At 40.8% G+C, this 20,723-nt stretch overlaps 2 protein-coding genes across 2 annotated transcripts in view; both read left to right on the forward strand.

Moving 5' to 3' along the window:
* The window catches only part of LOC136677786 (sialoadhesin-like), a 108,684-nt gene extending 91,264 nt beyond the window's left edge, over positions 1-17,420 (forward strand). The window contains exons 31-36 of the mRNA XM_066655423.1: positions 9,667-9,908; positions 10,649-10,911; positions 12,715-12,892; positions 13,065-13,182; positions 16,810-16,826; positions 17,391-17,420. Coding sequence (XP_066511520.1) covers positions 9,667-9,908; positions 10,649-10,911; positions 12,715-12,892; positions 13,065-13,182; positions 16,810-16,826; positions 17,391-17,420 — 848 coding nt within the window. The remainder of the gene's footprint in view (positions 1-9,666; positions 9,909-10,648; positions 10,912-12,714; positions 12,893-13,064; positions 13,183-16,809; positions 16,827-17,390) is intronic.
* A 47-nt stretch (positions 17,421-17,467) lies between these two features.
* LOC136677788 (B-cell receptor CD22-like) lies at positions 17,468-20,486 on the forward strand. Its single transcript, XM_066655437.1, has 6 exons — positions 17,468-17,741; positions 18,664-18,906; positions 19,428-19,686; positions 20,011-20,056; positions 20,156-20,242; positions 20,361-20,486. The coding sequence occupies exons 1-6, from the start codon at positions 17,468-17,470 to the stop codon at positions 20,484-20,486; spliced, it is 1,035 nt and encodes a 344-aa protein (XP_066511534.1).
* The last annotated feature ends 237 nt before the right edge of the window (positions 20,487-20,723 follow it).

The following is a 20,723-nucleotide window of genomic DNA, read 5'->3' on the forward strand; positions in this document are numbered from 1 at the left end:
GCGAGGAGGGCTATTTGACCTAATGCCTCAGTTAGGGGCTTGCCCTTGAGGATGTCGGTTAAGTGGTTCTCTACCCACTTAGCCACCCTGTGGTCACGAAGGGCCTGTGAGGCTTTCTGCACAGTTTCTGCGAGTCCAGGCATCACATCATTGGTGATGCTGGTCAGAACAGAGAATGCCTCAATCCCACAAACCTTCTACATATACTTCCGAAGAGAAAGTCCCTTCTGCCATGTTAGCTGTGTTTTAACTGCGAGGTGTAACTTACTTCTATTTAGTTAGGATTAATTCCGTTAATCCCTTTTCTAACTAAATCTGAACTAAATTCACTTGTACCGAGTGCTCTAAGAGTAACTGCTAGTATGTCTGGTGTTAGAGTTCGCTTGTGGATCTCTAAGGGAAGTCTGTTAGTAGGAGAGGGTGGAGTGAAAGTTGCTATGCGCGAGTGAATACAAGAAGAGAGAAAAAAAATTAAAAAAATTTTCAATAATTAAAATTATTAAAAATTTTGAATTAAAGAATTGTCGAAAAATTTGGATTAAAGAATTTTAATATTAAGTGAGGTTTATTACTAGATATAATTTCCAATTAAGGAATTATGAAAGTAAAAGAGTTTTCCGAATTAAAGAATTGTTGAGAACAGCGAATTTAAAAGACTCTCTCTTTTAACTGCGTTTGTGGTCTGGTATCAAGTTAAAGTGTCAATCTCTAATTACTGCACACTGTCTGCTGTAGTTGTATCAACTTATTATGCTTCCAAGCCTTTTCTTGTAATTATTCAGATGTGCAGAGTTTAGAGACAGCCACTAGAGCTGTGATACCAGGTCTTATCAGTGTGAACTGGTTGACAACTTCAAATGCGATAGCAAGTTTTCTCCACCAGAGGGTACTGAAGGTATGTCTGAATGGCAACAGCGAGCTTCAGTATTTAAGTTGAACTTAAATTGTAATACCAGACTAGGACACCAGAGGGCGACAAGCAAGTTACAATGCGATAGCAGCAATGGACACCAGTCGGCGCTGGTGGGAATCCCAATCAACACGGCACCAGCAGACACAGTAACACAAGTGGGAATTTCCACTGTAGCGGGAAGTTTCAACACTAGAGGGCGTTATCAGATTAAAATCTAAAATGGGATAAAGATTTTAAACGCTCAGATACTCTATCAAAAAATAAAAATTAAAATTTTAAAAGGGGAACAGAGATTTTACACTAAGGTATTTTAAAAGAATTTCATCTGTAATGACAACTTTTAAACACCAGAGGGCTGCTAAACACTTATGTTGTCTCGGCGGACAACCTCCCAACCACTAGAGGGTGTACGGGAATCAAACGTCAAGGGTAGCACCGCTTGACCACAAGGAGGAGCACGGGAGGACACGCTTCAATAGACGCTAGTTATGAAGTATTTTTCCCTGCAATTACGCACTTATACCACAAGAGGGAATTTGTCTTCCTCTGTTTTGGGGGCGTTTTGAATTTCCCTCCTTAGTTTCAGCTCCGCCCCTTCAAAGGGGTTCGTTCCTTTCTGAATACGAGTTCAGTTTAACAGGAACAGCTGGCAAGAGCAGACCGCTCTTCATACAAGCCGTATTTTCGGCTGTTTAATAACCTCCCAATCGCCTAGCGCGCGATCTCGTTATTAACGCTGGTAGCGACCCAGTTTAAAACGAACAGGGGTGTTCGGTTCGGTGGTCTCACTTCGCCGGAGTTTCGCGGCGGGAGGTCGAATCCGACGGCAAAGTCTTACAGCGGAATTTCGCGCAGTTCAGACGTGCCCAGGCCTCAATTTAATGCATGCAAAATGGCGCAGAGCCGCGCTCTTTCAAAAACAACCAAGCTTATTTTCTAACCGGTATATATCACAGAACAGTTTTTCAGCAGTAACAAACACAACACGAAATTACCCACATCAAGCTTTGAATCTCAATCGTTATTCAGCAACACAAACAGCGGAAAGTATTTCATAAACCCAAGCTGATATTGTTTCAGTGTTTTTACAGTTTGTTCATTAAAAGCCTTTTTCCTGGCCTCGCGTGGGCGCCAAAAATAAATATGCTTGTATATGTAGTGTAGTAAGGTACACCACAAATATATACATATAATTTTATAATTTGTTTTATAGCCTTAACCTTATTCAAACTCCTCCAATCTCTGATATTTGACTTAATGAGATTAATTACGATTTATAATTGGCTTAAGCAATTAAAACATTAATAATTAGTTTGAAAATGAATAATAATCATGCTAAATGAGTACGTCAGGATTTTCAGGGAAATAATAAACAAATTGCAAACACTGTGATTTCAAATAATGAGAGTTTTATTAATAAAGAGAAGTATTTAATTAACATAGCACAACCTTGTAATCTCACGGTGTCCGGCAGGGGGAACTGATTCGAGCTTAAAGGTGAGCTAGGCACTACTGTCTTGTGATTAAATTGTTGCTAACTAAGGTTAATAAATGGTAAATTATAAAAAAGGTTTATTTAGACATCAGCTACTGAAAAGGTGTTAAATACGCTAGCTTACTCGTTCGCCGTTTCACCGAGCCGTCGCGTCCTGCTGTTTAATCTCCGTGTCCTGGGGTACTCTCGTCGTTCCACGTGGTGAGAAGCAGGCCCGCTTATGGAGGATCTCTTTCCAGTCGATTCGAAGACTTTCGATTCCGAGCTGAGCTGCGTCGATCGAGATTTCCCTCCTTTGGACTTTCACAGGCGTGGCTGGTTTTCCACCGTAGTGGAGCGGCTTTTTCAGAGTATTAGCTAGTCTCGTTGTTCAGCTTTCCAGGATTGATGTCTTCAGGAATCAGCTTATAACGATAATATATCTGTTATCGATTACTCAAACGGTTGATACCTTACTTTGGCCACAAATAAGTTTCACCCGCTTTGATCACTCGTGAGATCACACTTCGATAGGTAATAAACATAAACAAGATTAAAAGAAAAGAAATATATTCAAATTACTCGATGTATTAGTAAAACTTCATACTCTTAGCTAATTTCGAGACGTCTCTCGTAAGCTTTAAATGAAGTCTCTGAGTTTTTCCTTTGTTTCGTCGTCGTCGTGGAGAAGAGAGTGTTTTTTTGTTGTTCAAAGTTTCTCGTCGGCGTCCTCTCTTTCCAGCTTTCTTTCGTGGTCCGTTACTTCTGTAGAGTCCTCGCAACTCTTCGGAACTTCGAACTGAATGTGAGCAGTCGAGCTGCTGTTTTTTCAAGGCTGGCACGGTCACGCCTTAACGGGAGGAGTCTTCTTTCTGATTGGACACAAATTCAGTCTCACGTGACTCTCGCTGGGGGGAGAGAGTCGAAGGGGGTTTGAATCATTGATTCACATATAAAGAATGTGAATTTCTCGTATCAAAATTCTTATACCCATTATCAACATATAACAATGAGTACATTGGACTATTAACATCAGACAGTTACATAAGGTTTCATCTTTACGTCCCATTTATGATGCTATGCTGGGAAAGAATATTAATTCGTTTAATCCTATTCAGAGGTAGGATTTCTCTTCATGATAGAAACAGTCCACAATATACACATTTCGTTAGGAGGTAGGCATTCATCTGAGGGTACAGAAAGTGACATCAATACATTTGTTCAATACACAAATAATTCAGAGTTCGACTATTTTCCGCTATTGTTTTCCAGCGACTCCGAGCGAGGCGTAGTTTCGCCAGTGTCCATTTGGTGTCGCTGTTGATCCATGCTTCGGCGGGTGATTCACGGGGGTTCACTCGAGGTCACTTTTGGTTAAAACATTTGTTGGCCCTGTTTAGTGGGCTCGAGATAAGGAGCCGACATTTAGGTGCCATTGTCATAGACGGCCGTAAAAGCTCTCTTCTTTGTTTGAGGTTCCTGTCTCTTAAGAGCATTATAAAATAGGTTATCTCGACAGTTCCTGTTAGTTAAAAGAGAAAAGGGGGTTGTTGGGGCCATGTGTTACTTTTAAAGTGTCCTTCTAACGTCCTTTGATGCTTTAGATTGGGTGGGTGGGTGTGTGTGGGGCTGCTATGTTGCAGACGAAAAGTCTTCTTCAGAATGGAAAAATTTTAATTCAAAACTTTTCATTTCTTCATTTCGATCTGTCCAAATCTATCTTCGGTATTCATATTTGGCCCATACTCCACTACAAAACAAATTGTAAAACCCTCAAGTGAGCAAGCCAGGGGCGACAGTGGCAAGGAAAAACTCCCCCAGCTGAGGAAGAAACCTTGGGAGGAACCAAGGCTCACAAGGGGTGACCCATCCTCCTCTGGTCAATCTACTGGTGATAATAGTTATTAGTCCATGAGAACTTCAGTGTAGGGGCAGCTTCAAGGCACTTGGTGGTTGCAGGAGCGTGGGCAGCTGATCTGAAGCGTGGAGGAGGATCTCGACAGTCATCCATCAGTGTCCAGACGGACAGGTGGGCAGTCGTTTACTCGGAAAGATGTAAAGGGATGGAATTAGTTTTGAACTGTTTTGTGTTTGTAAAGTAGAAAATATGAAAATTTCCAGAGTGTGGCTAATGACTCCGGCAGATCTGACTATGACAGCTTTAACTAAAAGGAAAGAACCAGGAGGACACACAGACACGGGAGCATCCTGAAACACTGGCATCCCTCCGCTACACAGTCAACAAACCTGAGTGATCGCGAGAAGCGGCGGGACGACAGCACCAGGTCCATGGTCCTAAAATAGAGCCTTGTGGAATTCCAAATCTTAATTTAGAATAATTTGAATTTAGATTGTTTACTTTTACAAATTGGTAACGTTCCGTTAAGTAAGATTTGAACCATAATAGGGCTGTCCCTGTGATTCCAACCATGTTTTCTAACCTTTCTAGGAGAATATTGTGGTCTATTGTATCGAAGGCTGCGCTTAGGTCAAGAAGCACCAACAGGGATACGTGGCCTTGATCAGAGGCAAGAAGAAGATCATTTGTTATCTTGACTAGAGCTGTCTCTGTACTATGATGTTGCCTGAATCCAGATTGGAATTTTTCATATATATGATTCTTATGTAGATAAGTTGTAATGTCTCGTACAAATGTTAAGGATGTTTGTGTTCACACCCACAGCTCCTCAGGGTCAAGTCCCAAAATATTTCTGTTACTGTGCATGTGTAAGAAGAGCTTATGAGGGGTTTTTTCATGTCTGACAGTGTGAGATGATTCCACTCAGAAAGTTTCCAGCTGTATCTCAGGTCTTTCTGTTTCCTGTCACAGTAACACAATATCTTTAAAACCAGTAATAGTCATATGAAATTAAACCTGTTTAGGATTAAATTTTAATCTGAGCAAATAAGAAAGATGGATGAAGAGACAGATGAGTTACTAGAGCTCCAGATCTCAGTCAACGCTGGACCTAATGGTGCAGTGGCAGTAGATCTTTCTAAATGGCCACAAGCTGTATTCACCACTGAGGCCACTGACAACACCACAGAGTGTTCAGAGGTGGAGGAAATGCTAGACAAATGTAAAAATAGAGCTGGTTGTCAGGTGACATCACTCAAACCCTCTACAGACAGACGAGCTAAAAAGGACAAAATCACTGATTAAATGGAAGATGTTCATCATCTCACTACAGCGTTAGTATTCTACAATACACTACAGTTCTTTCAATATTTAATGTTTTTATAATCTTCCATTTCTAAAGAGAGAGAGTCTAGTCTATGTCTAGTTTAAACTTGAATAAGGAGGGACCAGTAAAGTGAAGACAGGAAGAGCATTGTCAGAGTGTGTGAAATTCTCAGCAACACTTTACCCACATATAGTTTTACTCTATAGATCTCTAAATTTTTTCTTTGTGTTGAAGAGATGAACGACGCTTAATGAAGGTAGGACAAGACTCTGTGCTTTTGGAATCAGTAAAGAGTCATTAATTCATTATTAATGGTGAGGTATATTTATCGTAAGGCAGTATTAAGAAATGTTCACTGTGTTTTTCATGTTCAGCCATATGCGCTGTGTCTGTGCTCCACCGAAGAGGAATGTATAGGATAAGTTGGGAGTGAGGGCAGGAGGCCATAATTTTTACCCCTCCCTTAACATGCATTGTAAATTATCCTTTATGTTTACCTTATTTGGAAAGGAGAGAAACATATAGAGCGAGGTCCTAGCCAGATGAGAAAGAGAGAATCTACTCTCATGGGATCCTTAAGAACCCGTAAGACACTGTTTTGGTAAATAAAGATGTATTTACAATTTTAACCGTGTCTGCGGAGATTCTTTTCCATCACCTGTCTTCACAACACAGCAAAGGTTAACAACAATGGAAAGAGAAGTGAAGTGACTCTAATATTTGTGTTGTCTTTAGGTTCAGAAATGTAGGTTGACTATTGGTCCCTTGTGATCATTTCTACTTTAAAGCATCTACTGAGACGCACTGTTAGTGAAGTGCATGTGTATAACAGAGGAAATGTAGCAGTGATATGAGAACTATAACCCCCTCTATTTAGACTAGTTTATGTCTGTTCATGTGGAATATGTCTGCTAACTGCAACGCTGTAGTTTCCTTCAGGATCCACACAGTGTTCTCTCTATAACTGTAGAAACACTGCTATGTAACACACATCTAATGTTCAGTGCAGTAACAGTGTTTAACTCAGAGCTCTGTGTCTGCACTATGAACATGGTTCTGCAGATTTAGAGATGTTGCTGAGCCTTGAAAAAGTAATGTGTCATTTCTGATCATCCAGGTTTCACTGATGGTTTCAGTCAGAATGTCTCTCACTGTTTCTCTGCTGTTTCTCCTCTTCATCTCTGGTGAGTCACTCTTCATCAGATTCACTCTGTGGAGATTCATTTGATCTCTCTGTCACCAAATAAAATAATACAAATAAATCTGAATTAGTTTATAACACTGTGATAAAAATAAACTACGATTATGTGCGGAACTGGAAGTGTGAAATACTGTAACAGCGCCCCCTGTTGTTTCACAAAGTGTCTGTGCTGCAGTTTACATTTCCCAAGGCCTGGTAAATTCTGAGCTGTTCATATTTAAAAGCATAAACAATATATTTTAGGGCCAACACAGTAATGAAGACTTTAGTTTCCACCAAGTTTAGTGTGTTTCCTCAGTGTTGTACATATGCAGTGAATTGTGGGTAACTGCAGGACACAGATGATACACTGGGAGCATCCTCCAGATCTCTCTGAACAAAGGCTGTATTTCTCCACTGTGTTCAGACTCTGTTCTCACAACTTTCCAGTATTTATTCTCCATATATTTACTTTATGATTTTACCTGAGCTCAAATATTCATCAAAATGAAGAGTCTCAGTTAAAGCACAGTGTTTATGCAGCACTTTCTCAGACTGAAACCCTCAGTGTAATAATGTACACATTTCTGTATTGTGTGTGTTGCAGGAGTTGTTCCTCAGGACGTGTGGAGTGTGAATTACAGACCTATGTCTATCTGTGCTGTAAATGGGTCTACAGTGACGATGGGCTGCACTTACACATATCCCAGGGGTCACTCAGTCCAAAGAGCTTTCTGGACCAAAGACCTGTCTGTAAATGGTGAAGAGCCTCCTGATCTGTTAAATGACCCAGAGTACAGAGACAGAGTTCAGTTCACTGGAGATAAACAACACAACTGCACCCTCAGACAGAGATGTGACAGAAAAGGACCAGAGTAAATACTACTTCAGATTTATAACAGATCAGACTGGAGGAAAGTGGCAAGGTGCAGATGGAGTTGATCTCTCTGTCACAGGTAAGATCCATCAGCAGAAATAAGACACTGTACTTCATTCACTGGTGAACAGGATTCCTCCAGCAGTTCTGTAAGAGACCTACATCAGTCCTTCACACTACATGTGGAATTAGGGACTTACTGCTAAAAGCTGTAGGACCAACATTTACAATCCACTACACAGTAAGAGTGTTTATATCAGATGAGGTTTTGTAGCTGAGATTCTGGGAGATTTACCTGATACTTTACACATCTGAATGTTACTGAATGGTAGTGTTGTGTGATGGTAAAATCCTCAGCGTTAAAACCTCCTACAGTGCAAGTGTAAGAACCGTATTGTCTCTTATGGAGTTATTAACTGTGACTGGAAGAATTAGGGGAGAGAACACTGAGGATAAACACAGAGCCGTATTAAACACTGGAGGCTCCAGTGCTGAGGGTGAGGGTGAGTGAGACATGTTCGTTTATCTACGCTGCTTGTGGTCTGAAACTTCCTGACCGACAGACCACAAGCAGTGTGGGTAGGTAAACATGTCTCAGCCACCCACTCCCTCAGTGCAGGAGGTATGTGTCTCTCACACACGTGCACAGACAGACACACACACAGAGAGAGAGGACATTTTTCACTAGACACTATTCACCCATTTCCCTTAGTTACATTAGAGTATTATCTCTGTGTCCTTATCTTATTTCAGGTTCAATTGAGAACTCCGTCCTTACATTTTATATATCTTTATTTCTAATTTCTTATAGATTCTGATACTGATTATTTTCCCCCAAAGAAGTGCTCAGTCATCAAAGCATTTCACTGCTGGTTGTACCATGTGTGACTCTGTATGTGACAAATCATCTTTGATGTGATGTTAATTACAGCAGTAGGATAAATATCACTTGTGTAAGGCACTGCTCTCTTTACCCTTCCACTCTGATAACGTTTGACTACGGCTTGATAAGAACTCAGTGTGTAGTTTACTGTTGTAATAAATAGAGGCACATCATCAGTGATGTGTTCATTAAGTCGGTGTGTGGACAGCAGTGTAGTTAATGTGAGGAGATCACAGTGTAAGTGTGTTTTCTCTTGTTTACAGATCTGCAGGTGGAGGTTCCTGAGACAGTGACAGAGGGAGATAACGTCACTCTCACATGTAAAACCTCCTGCAGTCTGACTGACAGTCCACAAATCTCCTGGTACAAAAATGGACAATATTCATACCACAGCAGTGCCCAGCTCCTCCTGCAGTCAGTCAGCAGGGGGAATAAAGACAGATATCACTGTGCTGTATGGAGTCCGATGTCCCTAAAGTCTCCTGAGGTCACACTGTAAGTACAGGGTCCTGAAGGTTCATAATATGACCAAAGATGAAGATTCAATTATTGCAATGATGTCTAAATTAATAACTGGGCAAAAACTGTAATTATACACCATTTGTTTCTTGTAAACATTGTCGCTAACCATCATCATCATCATCATCATTTTCTTCTCCGCTTCTCCATTTCAGGGTCGCGGTTGTCGCTAACCAGAGAAGTCATATAATAAAGTAAAAGAATAAGGACAGCTATCACTGATGTAGGTAGAGATTGAGTCTATAAAGAAACTGAGGGTTGGTGCTGAACTGTAGCAGTAATTTCTCTTTAAACAATAATACATCTATGAGTGAAAGACACAGTTACAGAAATTCTCCAGAGTTCACTGAAATATCTGCAGGAAGGAGCTTTAAATCTGAAAATGATGAACACAGTCTAAACCTGTCTGAAAAACAACCAGAAGAAGAACATCTCACAAAACTTTATTTTATACTGGTCCCAATTAGCTTTAGATGAGTTTATATTATAGCTCTGTTTTACTTTTTGTTTTTTTTAAATGAATAATTCCAAACGGACAACAGTTAATGTGATAGTTATTAAACTTATATTAGACACTTGTCATTAGTCCTGACATTTTCATCCCTGTAAAGCACAATGTGTCTCTCTACCTCCAGACGGTCCAAAGAGTGTCTCAGTGTCCATCCGTCCCTCTGGTGAAACAGTGGAGGACAGTTCAGTGACTCTGACCTGCAGCAGTGATGCTAATCCACCTGTGCAGAACTACACCTGGTTTAAAGAAGGTGAAACCTCACCTGTAGGATCTGGACACAGTTACAGTGCTCTACAGAACGGATCCTACTACTGTGTGGCTCAGAATGAGTACGGAGCTCAGACAGCAGCTGCAGTGTCTGTCGATGTAAAAGGTATTAAATAGTTAAAAAATCATTAAAGGACATTCCTTAAAGCTAATCTCTTTAAACTGCAGTGTTTATCTGCCCACAGGGTCTGGTTTGGTAGTTCTCTGTGCAGTGATTGCAGTGGTAGCTGGAGGTTTATCTCTCATCGTTGCTGTTGTATGTTTACGGTAAGTGTTTACATCTTTTCTGATCCATTCTCTGAAAATAATGCTTTGAAACTGAATATTAATGGAATATTTTACCCATGATTCACTTGGACTTTTCCATTGTGTGAGTTTTCTGTTTGTATCAGTCAGAATATTCATGTTGGGTTTGTTATTATAACTCTCACTACTCTTCAGGAGAAAGAGAAGAGGAAATTCAGCTGATGAAGTAAACCTACAGCAGGTGAATCAGTTACAACAAAGTAATATCAGTTTTGTGTTTAATGGCAGTAAATAATTAATGTATTATTTATTTTTCAAAATAAATGCTTAATTTGTCTTAGCATTACTACATGTAGCATACACCGCTAACTATCTAGCCTCCAGTAATAATAATAATAATAATAATAATAATAATAATAATAATAATAATCTCCAGTCTAAGGCTGAAAGGCAGTAGTTACTGTAGAGAAACATGACACTTACTGTAACCCAAATCTATCTAAATGTAAAATGCGTGGTTTAATTTTTTTTATCACTTTCTATTGCATCGTAACAAAATTCTTTACTCAGTTGGTCACTACTCCTCACTTTAGGAAAATCTCTACAGCGATGTGGCAGTGAGATCTCCAGTCAGTGACACATCGACTGATCCAGAGCCGCCCAATGAGAACGATGTTCATTATGGTAATGTTGTCCCCCGGAGAGACAGAAACCCCAGGAATGCTGGAAGCTCTTCACCTAAAGTCTCTGGGGCTGATGAGGAGGTCCAGTACGCCACTGTCCAGCTCCGCCCTGATAAAGTGAAAAAGAAGAGCGGAGAGGACACTCAGTTTACTAGTGTCAGATCTGGTGAGAGGTGAGAGGAACTGTCTTTATCAAACGTACTTGGTCTCTTCTAACAGTTTAGAACTGGATTATTATTGAAATATCTGTTTGTTGTAACCCACACAGTTTGTTCTGCTGATGCAGGTCTCCTACCTCCACATTTGAGGATCTATCAGTGATCTACAGCAGTGTAAAATAACATTCACAGACCTATTCAGAACCAGAGTTATGACCCGCTGACAGTTTTTATCTGAATCTCACTGGAAAGAGAAGATATTAGTTCAATTTCATCAAATTTGGATTTCACTTTGTGGATTAGTCGTTTTGATAGAGAACATATTTCTAATGAAACTGAATTTATGAAGAATATTTCAGTGACCACCGCTGTTAAAGACATACTTTCTGGAAGAAAGGACAATGTGTGACATCAACCAACAGTTTATTATTTTAAAAATGTCCAACAAATACCTGGATCTCTCTCTGTATCCACCACGTGCAACTCAACAGCACCACCTTTTGGAGAACAAGAAAAACACAGAGAGAGAAATATTTATTATTATTATATTGTATATTAATATTAATGAGATTGATAAAAGAAAAAGGTTCATCTAGAGCACAGTCTGTTGTCAGAGCATTTTACTAATTATTATTGGGATGTAAAGAGTATTTCAAAAATGAATATCAAGTACTACTTCTTTAGTTTATATTGTGATCGTATTGTGGGATTCATGTGAAGTGGAAGCTTAATAAAAAGATGTGGCAACAGACAGATCAGGTGAAGTGTTTCTTTATAACGAATTACAGACAAATACAGCAGTGTTTTACCACAACAATCAACACACAAACTCCACAGGGACTTGGTACAGTGTGATTCAGGAGACATCTGTGGCAATGAAACTGTTGTCCTCATGTTGTTACAACGTCATAGGATCTGGATTCATCTCCGAGAGAAACAACTACAGCAGGTCACCACTCCTGAGTTGTCTCCATGTGCACTGTGTTACCAGCCTGCAGCACAGGAGGAGCTTTTGTTCCTCTGTTGAAGTAGTGTTGTTGCCTCCTCTGCAGTGGTGTCAGTGCCAGATGAACACCTTTAGGCGTAGCTGGGAACAGAACTGCAGTGGTAGCAGGGAGAGTGATCCTGAGGACACAGACCTTTAAGATCTGTACTGGGGAAGGTTTCAAGTCTGTGGTGAGGGTGTTTCTGAAGGGAAGAAGGACTAGGATGAACCTGACAGTTCTGCCTCATTCGGTAACTGCTTTACAGTCTGTATGTTTCTTTCTGCTAGCCCACTGACTGTGGATAAGCTGCCTGGAACTTCTCAGCCCAAAGTCCTACTCGACTTGGCACGCCTCAGTGTGCTTTTCAGCCCTTGTCCTCCACGGCTCCACATCCCAGTTCTCACAGATCAGCAGTTATTTTGTTACTTGTTGTACATCCACCTTTTGCTGGAGTTTCTCTTCAGCCACAGATCCAAAAGGACATTTGAATCTCTTTAAAAGGCCACAGTGTAATTTTATAAGCTGCTGCTGTGAGTCAGATAAAAACAACTGTGGTCGCTGCTGTAAACTGGAGATCATACAGATGGTGAGTTTGTGCTGGAGGTCTGCATTTCACTGTGGTTGATAAGTCTCTCTGGCCAATCAGTGCTCTGCAGGGTTTACACTTCACTGGTTCCAGGATGAGTCAAGACAAGTAGGTACAAACTCAACTTTCAAAACTGGAGAACAGCACATGGTCAGATTTTATCCTCTTGTTTGCCGTATCTGGTAAACAATACCTTCATTCTGCAGACCACAGTCAATGACTTCTCTGTGATATTCAGTATTTCAGGACAGACAGTCAACAATCAACAACAAAGACTGACCTCTCCAGCCACTTTCAGCCAGAGAAGCTCTGGGATTTCATGCCAAATTCAGCTCTTTCTGGTTCTTTGGCTGAAACAGCTGGACATACCTCCCCCATCTCCTTGATATACCTGGTCATTCCTGGTGAATACATGAGGTTTCTGGTATGTTCCCTTGTTCACTACATACCCTGAAGAGCAGTGTGTACTGCTGAAGCACTTGGTGGAGCTGCGTTCTACATTTTGGACAGCTATTTAGTTTAATGTGTTTCAGTTTCTGCAGTGTACAATCATTTGCAGTAGCTGCATTGAGCTGTTTCAACATGTCTTCCCTCAGAGGGTCACTCACATCCAATGCAAAGATGACTCCTTCATCACCAAGGTTTCAGCAGCAAAGAACTTCTCATCACTGACCGTCTGTGAGACTCTGTCAGCAATCAGCAGCCCTTTGCCAGGTGTGTAACAGATATGAACATTTCTACATTAACAACAGCATCATGGTGCTGTATTCAGGGTGTTCTTCAGTAGAGACTCCAAAAGGACTATGATCTGTCTGGACTTCCCCTTGACTCTGTAAATATACTGATGGAATATTTTGACAGAGAATCACATTGTCAGTGTCAGTGAGAGCCCTAAATTTGCAGGTGACAGTTTTCTCTCCTGCAACAGACATGCACCTAAGCTGTTGTTCACTGCTTGAACCTGGTGTTTAGTAGAATGAAAGCACCTGAGCACTGGAGCATTAAATCAAGGTTTTCTTCAGGTGTTTCCGTCCCTCATCATCTACACAATTCCACTCACAATCCATGTCTTTGTGTAGCAGCTGCTGGAGAGGTTTAGTGAGTGCTGTTTCCCCTGGAATGATCTGAGCCAGATATTTTATCACACAGAGAAGTGCAGGTTTATCTGATGGTGTTGAAATGTCAGCTATTGCTGCCACCTTATGACCCATGAACTAGACTGCACTTGCATTGTGTTGGATCTTGTCTGGACTGATTTTGAAATTCAGTTCCACAGCACACTCCAGCATTTTGGTGTTGAACCTACTGCCACTCTATAGCAGATGTACATGCCATCAGCCACTGTGTGGATACCTTCAGTGTCATGCTGCGCTGCTTGAAGACTTTATTAGCTGACTTAATAACTAAAGGTTATTGTCTAATCTCTACCTCCACCGGGTACCTCCAACATGCAGAACAGTGAAAACTCCCTGTCAGGTCTCACCTGCTAGTACTTGTGATGACCCTTTTGGCCATCTGGTGAATTGCAGGTAGAGTCTCCGTCTAATTCGTAGTGGGACACACCAGTCCTCAGGTGTTGTCGCCCATTTAAACGGCTTTCAAATGAGAAAGAAAGTAATTGAGATTTACTGGTCTGGAAAAGGTTATTTCTAAAGTTTTGGGACTCCAGTGAACCACAGTGAGAGCCATTTTCCACAAATGGTAACAAGGCGGAACAGTGGTGAACCTTCCCAGGAGTGGCCGGTCAACCAAAATTACCTCAAGAGTGCAGCGATGACTCATCCAAGAACTCACAACAGACCCCACAACAACATCCAAAGAACTGCCGGCATCACTTGCCTCAGTTAAGGTCAGCGTTCATGACTCCACCATAAGAAAGAGACTGGGCAAAAATGGCCTGCATAGCAGAGTGCCAAGACTAAAACGACTGCTGGGCGAAAAGAACATTAAGGCTCGTCTCAATTTTGCCAGAAAACATCTATTTTGAGAAAATACTCTGTGGACTGATGAGACAAAAGTTGAAGTTTTTGGAAAGTGTGGTTCCCATTACATCTGGTGTAAAAGTAACACTGCATTTCAGAAAAAGACCATCATACCTACAGTAAAATATGGTGGTGGTAGTGTGAGGGTCTGGGGCTGTCTACCAAAACATCCTGAAGGAGAATGTCCGGCCATCTGTTCATGACCTGAAGCTGAAACGAACTTAGGTTCTGCAGCAGGACACTGATCCAAAACACACCAGCAAGTCCACCTCTGAATGGCTGAAGAAAAACAAAGTGAAAGACTTTGGAGTGCCCTAGTCAAAGTCCTGACCTAAATCTTATTGAGATGCTGTGGCGTGACCTTAAAAAATTGGATCATGCTCGAAAACCCTCCGATGTGGTTGAATTACAGCAATTCTGCAAAGCTGAGTGAGACATGATTCCTCCACAGCGCTGTGAAAGACTCATTGCAAGTTTCTGCAAACGCTTGATTGCAGTTGTTGCTGCTAAGGGCGGCTCAAAGATTTCTTAGGTTTAGGGGCAAACACATTTTCACACTGGGCCATAGAGGTTTGGATTTTTCTTCTCACTTAATAATAAAACCTTCATTTAAAAACTGCATTTTGTGTGTGTGTGTGTATAAAAAACAAATAAACACCTGGTTGTGCTACTATCTTTACTTGTCGCCTGTCTCGTTGTTTTGTCATGGTCTGTTCAAAAGCCGTTTCATAACACTATCCTTCCTCTATAAAATAGAAATGACTTTTTTGCTTGCACAACACACATATGTTAGAATGGAGAATGATGTCTAAAAACCGCTTTGTTTAGGTTGACTATTCTTTTTAATGTCCACAGGGTACTGTTTAAATAAAACCATTGTTGGTGATTTTATCTCACCTATAAAACAACAGTAGAAAACATCACCACTAAACTGACCACAAATTCACCAACAGGGCACAAGTGTTCAGAGTTAAGGGAAGTTTCAGTGAGAGAAAACAGCTGTTTATCAGTCACTCAATCTCTCTACGAACAGACGAGCAAGAAAGAGTAAATTCACTGATTAAAAGAAAGATGTTCATCATTTCTCTACTGCCTTAATATTCTACAGTATACAACAGTTCTTTCAGTAATGTATTTATTATCTACAGTTTCTGATAAAAAAAAAACAGTCTAGTTTATACTGGAATAAGGAGGCGTCAGTAGAGTGAAGACAGGAAGAACATTGTCAGATTCTGTAAAAATAAGGCAGCACCACCTTAACCACATAGAGTTATATGTTTTTCTGCATTTGTTCTTTGTGTTGAAGAGAGGAACGACGCTTAATGAAGGTAGGAAAAGACTCAGTGCTTTTGGAATCAGTAAAGAGTCATTAATTCATTGTTAATGGAAAGAGAAGTGAAGTGACTCTAATATTTGTGCTGTCTTTAGGTTCAGAAATGTAGGTTGAATATTGGTCCCTTGTGATCATTTCTACTCTAAAGCATCTACAGAGACGCACTGTTAGTGAAGTGCATGTGTATAACGTATGTTAATGTAGCAGTGATATGAGAACTATAACCCCCTCTATTTAGACTAGTTTATGTCAGTTCATGTGGAATGTCTGCTACTGCAACGCTGCAGTTTCCTTCAGGATCCACAAAGTGTTCTCTCTATAACTGTAGAAACACTGCTATGTAACACACATCTAATGTTCAGTGCAGTAACAGTGTTTAACTCAGAGCTCTGTGTCTGCACTATGAACATGGTTCTGCAGATTTAGAGATGTTGCCGAGCCTTGAAAAAGTAATGTGTCATTTCTGATCATCCAGGTTTCACTGATGGTTTCACTCAGAATGTCTCTCACTGTTTCTCTGCTGTTTCTGCTCTTCATCTCTGGTGAGTCAGAGCTGTCACTACTCATCAGATATAATCTCCACTCTGTACAGTTAGGAGTTTATTATTATATATCATCCTTTGGGGCTGTGTTAATGTCCTGTCTTTAGTCCTGACTCTAGATCTGATACAGTTCTGTTTTATTAAACCCTACTCTTATCTTGTGTTTGGAATTCCCCGACTCTAAAGAGGTCAGTAATCATTTGATCGGTCTGTTACCAGAAACAAAATAAAATAAACAACTGTGAGTTAGTTCTTCACACAGCTATAAAAATTAAAATGTCCAGACTGAAGTGTGCTGAACTGGAAGTGTGAAATACTGTAACAGCGCCCCCTGTTGTTTCACAAAGTGTCTCTGCTGCAGTTTCCATTTCCCAAAGCCTTGGTCAAATTTAAAGAGCATTAAATAATATATTTTTAGACAAACTCCAACCTGGAGACTTCAGTTTCCTCTAAGATAGTGATTTCTGTTCTCTGTGTTGTACAGTGTGCAGTGAATTGTGGGTAAGTGCAGGACACAGAGGATACACTGGGAGTGTCCTCCAGATCTCTCTGAACAAAGGCTGTATTTCTCCACTGTGTTTGGATTTAATTCTCTCAACATTTAAATGATTATTCTCCAGTTGTTTACATTATTCACGGTTTTCAGCACCATCTCTACATTAATGTATTTAGCAGGTATTTATCCACATTATCTTCTGTAACACTGTTCCTCTCTGGAGTCAGGATCAGACTGAACTCAGAAACTGTTGTTGTGTAACAGCTATCGTCCTAAACTCAGTCCTAATGGAAGTTCTCATGGTAACGTTACAGATAAAGATTAGATTTTAGAGTGAGGTCATTTCTGGAATATGACCCTGGTCAGTTTTACTGTGTGTTCAGTGTTAACAGTTCTCTACAGTGTGTTCGTTTCTGCAGCCCTCCCCTTCCCCCACATCACTGACAAATCAGTGGAGCTTCTCACTTCATGATTTTAACTGAGTTCAGCTGAAGAGTCTTAGTTAAAGCAGCAATCTGCACGACTGAGACCCTCACTGTAATTATTCTTCTGTATTGTGTGTGTTGCAGGAGGTGTTGCTCAGAGTGGGTGGAGTGTGAATTACACCCCTCAATCTATCTGTGCTCTAAAGGGGTCTACAGTGACGATGGGCTGCACTTACACATATCCATGGGGTCACTCAGTCCAAAGAGCTTTCTGGAACAAAGGGTGGTCTGTAAATGGTGTAGAACCTCCTGATCTGTTAAATGACCCAGAGTACAGACGCAGGGTTCAGTTCACTGGAGATAAACAACACAACTGCACCCTCAGACTGAGAGATGTGACAGAAAAGGACCAGAGTAAATACTACTTCAGATTTATAACAGATCAGACTGGAAGAGAGTATCAAGGTGAAAGTGGAGTTGATCTTTCTGTCACAGGTAAGATCCATCAGCAGAAATAAGACAGTGTACTTCACCAGTCCTTCACACCACACAAGGAATAAAGGATTTAATGGTTAAAAAAATGTGGGGACCAACATTTACAAACTAATACATTACATGTGCTTCCCCAGGATGAGAATTTGTAGCTGTGATTCTGGGAGATTTACCTGAGACTTGCCCAGCATTACACACTTATTAATGTTACTGAATGGTAGTGTTGTGTGACAGTAAACTTCTTACATTTGTTCACCAAGTTTTTCTGTAATGTGCTGCAGGTCTCAAATACAGGATCAGATTTTTATTTTCAAATGAATTTAAATAAATTTCATAATCTGAGTTTTTTTTTTATTTGCATTTTTCATAGAGCTCCAATTGTTTGTCAGATTTGGGGTTGTAAAAACTTTGTTTCTCACCTCCTGCAGTGCTACAGAGTAAGAACCATAAGATCTCTAATGGATTTAACAGATGTTTTACCTGTTAATGACAGGATTAGGAAAGAGAACACAGTGCTCAATGAAATATTGCCATTGTGAAAATATTACTAGAGGAAGTAATTGTTGTCCTTCCACAACAGAAAATATTTACACAAGTGAGCAATTCTTCACACACACAAGGGGCAGTGAAACCACACACACACACACAAGTGGAGCAGGGGTCTGCCAACCACCTCAGTGCCCGGGGAGCAGTTTGGGGATTAGGTGCTATTCTCAGGGGCACTTGAGCTGTGAATGATTTTTTTTTCCTTGCCGGTCCTGGGAAGTTAACCAGTGACCCTCCAGCCTCAAGGTTGCTTCTCTAAACTCAAGGCCACGGTTGCACCCAATTTTATTTTACTTTTACGAAGAAATAGTCCCACCATCAGTGCTGTGTTCATTCAGTTAATATGAGAACAACTGAGTGTGTTTTCTCCTGTTTACAGATCTGCAGGTGGAGGTTCCTGAGACAGTGACAGAGGGAGATAAAGTCACTCTCACATGTAAAACCTCCTGCAGTCTGACTGACAGTCCAACATTCACCTGGTACAAAAATGGACAAGATACATACTCCAAAACTGACCAGATCCTCCTACAGTCAGTCAGCAGGTGGAATAAAGACAGATATCACTGTGCTGTATGGAGTCCAATGTACCTAAAGTCTCCTGAGGTCACTCTGAATGTCAGATGTAAGTACAGGGTCCTGAAGTTTCATAAAATGACCAAAGATGAAGATTAAATATTTCACAACCAAGTTTAAATGAATAATATGATAAACTATGATTTACATTTTTTTCTCCTAAACACACATGTAGATGACCAACCAAGTTATATTAGAAAGTGTATAGTGTAATGTGTCTCTCTACCTCCAGACGGTCCAAAGAGTGTTTCAATGTCTATCCGTCCCTCTGGTGAAACAGTGGAGGACAGTTCAGTGACTCTGACCTGCAGCAGTGATGCTAATCCACCTCCAGAGTGTAACTGGTTTAAAGGAACATCATTTTTATCAAAAGGAGAGAACTACACAATGAACAGGATCCGCTCTGTGGACAGTGGAGAATACAAGTGCAAGTGCAGTAATGAACACGGAGAGATATACTCTGAAGCTCTGACTCTGAATGTTCTGTGTAAGTGAATAATGATCTGTTTAATCAGACTCTGTGTCCTGTGATGATCAGATCACTCACTGCTGTTATTCTCTGATGTGTAGATCCTCCAAAGAGTGTCTCAGTGTCTATCCGTCCCTCTGGTGAGACAGTGGAGGACAGTTCAGTGACTCTGACCTGCAGCAGTGATGCTAATCCACCTGTGCAGAACTACACCTGGTTTAAAGAAGGTGAAACCTCACCTGTAGGATCTGGACACAGTTACAGTGCTCTACAGAGTGGATCCTACTACTGTGTGGCTCAGAATGAGTACGGAGCTCAGGAAGCAGCTGCAGTGTCTGTCGGTGTAAAAGGTATTAAACAGTTAAAAAATCATTAAAGGCATTTCTTAAAGCTAATCTCTTTAAACTGCAGTGTTTATCTGCCCACAGGGTCTGGTTTGGTAGTTCTCTGTGCAGTGATTGCAGTGGTAGCTGGAGGTTTATCTCTCATCGTTGCTGTTGTATGTTTACGGTAAGTGTTTACATCTTTTCTGATCCATTCTCTGAAAATAATGCTTTGAAACGGAATATTAATGGATTATTTTACCCATGATTCACTTGGACTTTTCCATTGTGTGAGTTTTCTGTTTGTATCAGTCAGAATATTCATGTTGGGTTTGTTATTATAACTCTCACTACTCTTCAGGAGAAAGAGAAGAGGAAATCCCACTGACGAAGTAAACCTACAGCAGGTGAATCCATCACAAACTAAACATTATAAACCAGATTCATTCTAATTTAAGTCAGTGAGGATTTGAACTGCTTCTGTTCTCTGACCCCCCTCTCTCCAGAATTCTGACCCTAACACCAAGGATGACACATACACAGCTCTCCACCCCATGTCCAGGTCCTCTGATGATGTGTACCACACACTCGCAGTAAGAGTCTCTTCAGAAACACACTTCACTCAGACATTCAGATTCATGAAGAACTCCTACACACCTCAAACGTCTTCATGTCTCCTCCTCTGCTTCATTCTGTCCCTCCCTCAAACAGACTGTCCATTCCAGTCCTTCTGATGATCCGTACACAGCTCTGGATCCTCAGTCCCGCTCTCCTGAGTACGACACTCTAGCAGTGAGTCAATCCTCTTCTACTGAGGACTGTTTAGTAGCTCTTTAAGACACAGCAGGGTCTCCACTCTGGAGTCTCCTTCATCACCATCTGAACAGCTTCTCCTTCCTCTTCTGTGGAGCTTCTACTGGGATGTGTATGTTTTCTTTGTTCTTGTATTTGTCTCATTCATGTCTCTGTCCTCCTCCTGTTTTCCTCCTGAGTCTTCATCTGCTTTTCCTTCTCTTTTTTCTTGGGCACATAAACATATTTGGATATTGATTTGAAATATAATCATTACTATGA

The sequence above is a fragment of the Hoplias malabaricus genome, chromosome 2 (genome assembly GCF_029633855.1).
Source record: "Hoplias malabaricus isolate fHopMal1 chromosome 2, fHopMal1.hap1, whole genome shotgun sequence".
In the NCBI taxonomy this organism is placed as follows: domain Eukaryota; kingdom Metazoa; phylum Chordata; class Actinopteri; order Characiformes; family Erythrinidae; genus Hoplias; species Hoplias malabaricus.

What these genes read in the sequence shown, in the direction of transcription:
- LOC136677788 (XM_066655437.1), top strand. Translation starts at nt 17,468, where the DNA reads ATGGGCTGCACTTACACATATCCATGGGGTCACTCAGTCCAAAGAGCT. An exon ending in GGTCACTCTGAATGTCAGAT is followed by an intron (nt 18,907 to 19,427) that starts GTAAGTACAGGG and finishes TCTGATGTGTAG; the next exon opens with ATCCTCCAAAGAGTGTCTCA. An exon ending in ATGTGTACCACACACTCGCA is followed by an intron (nt 20,243 to 20,360) that starts GTAAGAGTCTCT and finishes TCCCTCAAACAG; the next exon opens with ACTGTCCATTCCAGTCCTTC.